The 6,268-nt window shown below is 66.6% G+C and overlaps 1 protein-coding gene across 1 annotated transcript; it reads left to right on the top strand.

Annotated features, from left to right (window-relative positions):
* Nucleotides 1–1,792: 1,792 nt before the first annotated feature.
* On the top strand, nt 1,793–5,984 carry ADAMTSL5 (ADAMTS like 5; the record flags this gene model as incomplete). The annotated part of the gene is made up of 12 exons (XM_079546775.1): nt 1,793–1,860; nt 2,786–2,855; nt 2,930–3,090; nt 3,415–3,475; nt 3,558–3,666; nt 3,749–3,876; nt 3,952–4,075; nt 4,453–4,536; nt 4,923–5,086; nt 5,169–5,397; nt 5,502–5,588; nt 5,677–5,984. The coding sequence occupies 12 exons, from the start codon at nt 1,793–1,795 to the stop codon at nt 5,982–5,984; spliced, it is 1,593 nt and encodes a 530-aa protein (XP_079402901.1).
* Nucleotides 5,985–6,268: the final 284 nt, after the last annotated feature.

The raw sequence follows: 6,268 nt of genomic DNA, 5'->3' as shown, positions 1-6,268 counted from the left end.
CCGCGCCCGCAGTGCTCCAGCAGCAGGTAGAGGTGGCTGTGGGTGCCGAAGTGCCCGTGCAGCCGGACGATGTGGCGGTGGCACAGGCGGCCGTGCAGCTCCAACTCGTGCTCCACCTGCATTGGGGTGAGCCCAGAGCCCCTCCCTGTACGCTGCCCTCAGGGAGATGGGGATGGGAAGCAAGGGATCAACCCAAGACAAGAGAAGGAGGAAGGGCTGCGGGCGTTGCTCCCCTCCCTGGAGTGTCCTGTCCCCCCAGACTCACCCTCTCCCTGGTTCCTGGCATGGAGAGCCGGGCCCGTGGGATCACCTTTGCAGCATAGACTCTTCCGCTGGCCAACTCCATCAGCTGATAGCAGCTCCCAAAAGCACCCTGGGGGGACAGCGGGATGGACTCCCAGGGGGTGGGACCCCAGGGGATCTCCTGGTGCTGCTCTGGGCTCTGCTCTGTCTCCATCCTTGTTCTGTCTGCACTGGTTTCCCCATGGAAAGGGGGAGTCCTGGCTGGAGGCAGGAAGGTGTTGGACATTTACCTCCCCCAGCAGCCATCCCCGCTGGTAGAGAGCCCCGCTGCCCTCGTTCTGGATGTAGCTGTCGGGCAGCTCACCCTGTGCCATCCTGCTGCACTGTGCTCTATGTTGGAATGCTTCACCATCACCTGCACCTGGCTTTCCTCCCCCCCCCCCCCATGCTGTAACTGCTTCATCTCCAGGCTGTTCATATCTGTGATGCTGTGGGTCCAGGGGGGCACAGCCCTGGGGTGGGTCCCACCTCCCTGGGCTGCTGGGTGGGGATGGAGCCCATGGCAACGTACCTAGAGTTTGGGGGATGCTGTGACCCCCTCCATCTGCCTGCCTTCCCAGCCATGCTGCAGCCCCCAGCACCCAAAGACACCCCCCCCCCCCCCCCCCCCCCGATCTCTCCAGAAGATCTCTCTGTAGCTGCTGGAACCCAGCCCCAAAGACACTGGGGAAGAATGGGGCTGGGGGTGGAGGGGGTCTTATCTGCCTCTCCTTCCCTTTGGGCAGGACTGGGTTCCAAGGATCCCAATTGCAGCAGGGGGGGGGTTGCACCCCAGGGCCCCCTGCACAGGGCTCCCTGCCTGGCGCCTGCAGCTGGGCCTTGACTGGGGGGGGGAGGGGGGGGGGGGGGGGGGGGCTGGCCAGCAGCCAGCGCAGGGCTGGCGGCAGCTGTGGCCCCCCCAGGGACATCCCAGGCCCTTAACTCCCTGTGTGCCATGCTGGGCTGTGCTGGTGTGTGTGTGATGCCAATGGGTGAGGAGACCCCTGGGAGAGGGGGGAGGACGGAGCCACCTCCGAGGGGGGGCACAGCGAGGTGCCAGGAACGGGCCCCCCCCTCCCCCACCTCCCCTGGTGATACCAACTCCAGCGGCACCCGACACCGTGTCACCCCACAGTGTTGAGGCTGAGGTCGGACTTGGGGTCACGTTCATCCCCCTCCCCCATCTTAGCCCCCGCTCCCTCCCCCCCCCCCCCCCAAGCAGAACCTCCCCCGCAGCTCGGTGCACCGCGGGCCCCCAAGGGTTAAGCAGGAGATTGGGGAGGGCTGGGCGCACCTTTGGGGCTGGATATTAATAACACAGCGGGGAGGGACGGGAGGCGAGCGGGAGGGGAGCGCAGCCGCCCGCCCCAGGAGCTGCACACGCGATGCCCGCTCGGCCGGGGGGGTCCTGAGCTGCCCCCCGTGTGCCCGGCCCCATAGCGGGACCTCTGGGTCAGGACGGAGCGGCCAGAACGCACCCCAGGGTGCTGGTGCTGCAGCAGAGCTAGGCATGGCTGCGATAGGGCGGCGGGACAGCCTGGCACCCCGCGCCCACCCCGGGGGAGCCCACGGTGCCGGGTAAGCCACTGTGTTCTGCTGAATCTCTCGTAGCTCTCTGCCCACCCTGCTGGGGGGAGGTGGGCTGCGGGACCCCCCTTGCTGCCCCATGGGCACGCAGAGCCCTGCTTCACCCCAGGGAAACTGAGGCACGTGGTGCCCTCCTGCACCATGCTGGGGTCGGGCATCACTGCTGAGCCCTCTGCCCCCATCGGCTGCCCCTGGCCCCCACGGGAAAATTGGGGGTGTGGGGAGGGGGGTCTGGCTGTGCTGCTGCTACCCGTGTGGTGCTGGGGTGCAGGAGGGAATTTGTGTCCCCAGAGACCCCCGGTCCCCGTGGGCGCAGCGGGGTGGGAGGAAACCGGCTCAGCCAGGGGATTTTTCAGGAATGGCCCCGTCCCTGCTGCAGGGCTGGGGCCCCCGCACCCCTCTGCGGGGTGGGGCTGCGGGGTGCTTTGGGGACCATGGGGTGGTTTTGCGGATGTGGGGTGGTTTGAGGTCGTGCGGTGGTTTAGGGCCACAGGAAAAGGAGTTTCTGTGGGCAGTGGGGTGCTCAGGGTCAGGCACTGCGGGGAGGGGACACAGGGCAGCCCTCTGGCACCCCCTGCATTGCTCACAGAGGGCAGATCCGGATCCAGGCGCGCTGCTCAGGGAGGGACACTGAGTCACGGCTGCACCACCGCCTCCACTACGCAGGTCCCGTCCTGCACCGCCAGCCCGGCAGGCGATGTGATGTGTGGGGCCGTGTGAGGTGCACAGAGCTGTGCTGAGCACAGCACCATAAGGGTGATGGCATCGCCTGTGGGGCTGCACCCACCTCGGTGGCACAGTTTGGGGTGCATCCTGCATCCCTGGGACCTTTCTGCACCGTCTCAACTTGGGGTCCCCGTGGTGTCACCCCATCAGCGGCACCACCGGTGACACCCTCGGTGTCTCTGCTCCACAGGTGTTGGTGGCTGTGGCGGGCGCTGCTCCTGGCCTGGCTCAGCCTGGGCTGTGGGATCGGCACCACACAGGTGAGGGTTGGGGGCACCCGGCTGCTCTGGCCACACATCGGCCCCAGCCATGATTGTCCCCTTCCTCCACGCAGGTCCCAGCCCCACGAGGAGCAATGTGGGGTCCTGAGCCCCCCACCCACACTCGGCCCCGCCGGCAGCCAGCTCAGGGTGCGTGGGGGCCGTGGGGGCCGTGGAGTGTCTGCTCCAGCTCCTGCGGGGACGGCGTTGCGTTCCGCACCCGGAGGTGTCTGCGGTGAGCGGGGAGGGCAGTGCAGCCCCTGGTGTGTCCCCATGCTCAGAACCCCTCAGCACCGGGGCACCATCCCACATGATGGCTCAGAATGGTTTTAGAGGGGGAGGAATGGGGGAGGAAGCGGGTTTCGGATTTGGCTGTCCTCATCAGGAGATGTGGGACACAGCCCCGTATGGGACACCGTGGTTCTGCTCTCATTCGTGCGTCACTCCCAGCCCAGTTGGAGCATCCCAGCCCCGCAAGAAATCTCCATGGAGTCACAGGGCTGCATGGGGCTGCCTTAATCCTAACCCCGACACTAACCCTGCTGATGCTGTGCTGCAGCTCTGCCGAGGAGGAGCCGTGCACAGGGGACCAGCGGCAGTACCGGCTCTGCCAGCTGCAGGTGAGCATCCGTGGTGCAGCGCAGCGTGGCGCTGTGGGTTCCACATTCCAGGCCCTATTTCCCCATCGTGCCACCCCCACAGGGCTGCCCTGGCGGCTCGGTGCCATTCCGTGCCATGCAGTGCTCCCTATACGACGACAAACCCGTGCAGGGCATGCAGACCCGGCACCGCTGGGTGCCCTTCTATGGAGGTGAGCCCCAGGGCGTGGGGGCACCACCGGGGGCCCTGATGCCCCCACCACTGGTGTCCCCTCCTTCCCTCTGGCTCTGCAGCCCCCAACGTCTGTGACCTCAACTGCTTGGCTGTGGGGCACAACTTCTACTACACCTTTGGCCGAGTGCTGGATGGCACCCGCTGCAGGCCTGGCTCCACGGATCTGTGCGTCGGTGGGCGCTGCCTGGTGGGTGTGTGTGGGGATGGGACCCCCGGCCCCGGTCCCTGTCCCTGCCCTGACACCACATCTGTGCTCCTGCAGAGCGTTGGCTGTGATGGGATCCTAGGCATGGGTGCACAGACCCGTGTCTGCAGCCGGTGCGGTGGCGGGCAGGATGGGTGCCTCTTTGTGCACCGGCTCTTCCAGGACACGGAGCCCTTCTCCGGTGAATGAACATTGCCCCGGCCCCTCCATGGGTGAATGCTTTGGCTCTTGGCTCCCCTGTCCCCCTGCCCCTGCCTGCTTTTCCTGCAAGCCCCATCACCTCTGAGGTGTTGCTGTGGTCTGGTGATCCCCAGGGCTGGTCAGGGGTCTCCAGGATGCACCCAGGACCCACGCGGTCCATGTCTCCTTTTGGGGTCCCACGCATGACCTGAGTGTCCCACTGCGTGGGGTCAGGCAGGGTCAATGCCCCCGGGGTGCCCCACTGCCCAACCCCCTCCCACTTCTCACTCACCCTGTGGGTGTCCCAGCTCTGGCCCTGCTGTCCCCACGATCTCCCCTCGGGGTCACATTCTGCCCTGACTCCCTGCCCACCTTCAGGTCATTTTGGGTACATGAATGTGACCAAGATTCCCGCTGGAGCCACCAACATCAAGGTGACAGACAAGAGCCGCAACTTCCTTGGTAGGATGTGTTCTGTCCCCTCCCAGTCCGTCCCAGTCCATCCTATGGCCACGGGCAACTGTGCAGCACCACTCCCCCCACTCTGAGTGCAACGCTCCCCATCTCAGGGCGCTTCCAGAGGCGGTGGCTGTGAGTTTTGGCCAGTGCAGGGCCACTACGGGACTTGGGGGATTGGGGAGCTCTGCCCTTGGGATCCAGCTGTGCCATGGGACTTGGGCCAAACCTGCCATGGATTTAACACTCCCCCACACCCCACACACAATGTTCCCAATGTTCTGGCCCTCCTGGGGGCCTCCAATGGGGGCTCGGTGCCTCCTCCCAGCCCAGCCCTGTGTGCCAATCCCGGGGCCATGCGTGGCTCAGCCCAGATGCGCTCCTTCCCACAGCCCTGATGGGGAGCGACGGACGCTACGTGCTCAATGGGGACTGGTCCATCGCCTGGCCGGGGCCCTACGAGGCAGCTGGCACACAGCTGCTCTACGCCCGCAGCCCTGATGGCACCGAGAGCCTGGAGGCACCGGGACCCACAGACGAAGACCTCCATGTGCTGGTGGGGAGCGGGGGCAGCGTGGGGATGCGGGCAGCTGCCCCCGGCCCCAACGATCTCCTGAGTTCTGCCCCTGAACACACAGGTGCTGCTGCAGGAGCCCAACCCAGGCATTGAGTATGAATTCTGGTTGCCTCGTGGGCTCCCCCAGCGCAGCATGGTGGACACCAGTGCCCTGCGGCAGCCCCAGCCCCGTGGGGCCGGCAGCCCCCCACCTGCTGAGCCCCCACTTCCCACAGTGACCCCCAGGGCCTGGGGCCACATCACAGAGCCACTGCCACCGCGAAGCCCCCCTGGGGTCAGAGCTGCTGCAGGTGACCTCCCACATCCTCCCACACCCCTGGGCTGTGTGCCGGAGTCCAGAAGCACCCCTCTCTCCTTACGGGTCCCACGGGAGGGTTTGGGTGCCACATCGCAGCCTTTGTCCCCGCAGGGCGATGCGGGCGGTGCCATCCACCCAAGGGACGCTCCCAGCGCATCCGGCACTTCTGCCAGAGTGACTTCGGTGAGCAGCAGTGGGGCGGGGGGCAGGGCAGGGGGTGGCAACACCCGGCGTGATGCCCCGCTCAGCGCAGCCCACTCCCACCCTGCAGTGTTCCGAGCGCGGATCCTGGCACGCCGCTCGGTGGGGCAGGAGATGCGCTACGAGGTGCAGGTGGTGACGCCGTACCGGCGCCGCTTCCCCATGGTACCGCGGGAGTACGTCTGGGTGCCCGACACGTGCGGCTGCCCCACGCTGCTGGGGGGCCACGAATACGTGCTGATGGCACGGCGGCACGTCAACTACGAGCACACGCTGAACCGCATCCTGCTGCAGCGCGACGGCTACGCGCGGCCGTGGTCACCCCGCGAGGAGCGCGCGGTGCGGGAGGCGGAACGGCACTGCGCCCACCTGCAATGAGGCTGCATGCAGGGATGGGGGACCCCAGTGGGGATGGGGGGACGGGACCCCTCCTTCCTGCTGCGCTGTGGGACCTCAGCGGCCCTCGGCACGGCCGTGGGGGGTGGTGGAGGGGAGTGGTAATTTATTATTTTTGCAGAAAATAAACCTATCTATCGCTCGCTTGCTGTGTAGCCCTTTCTTGGCTGTAATAAACCCGGTGTGCCCCCACCCTGGGGTGCTGTCCTGTGTCCCTGCACTGAGCCCCCCGAGCATCACATCCCCGTGCCCATCCCCACGTGGCC

This window comes from Tetrao urogallus, assembly GCF_951394365.1.
Source record: "Tetrao urogallus genome assembly, chromosome: 25".
Lineage (NCBI taxonomy): Eukaryota > Metazoa > Chordata > Aves > Galliformes > Phasianidae > Tetrao > Tetrao urogallus.
This window is presented reverse-complemented; position numbering and strand designations above follow the sequence as displayed.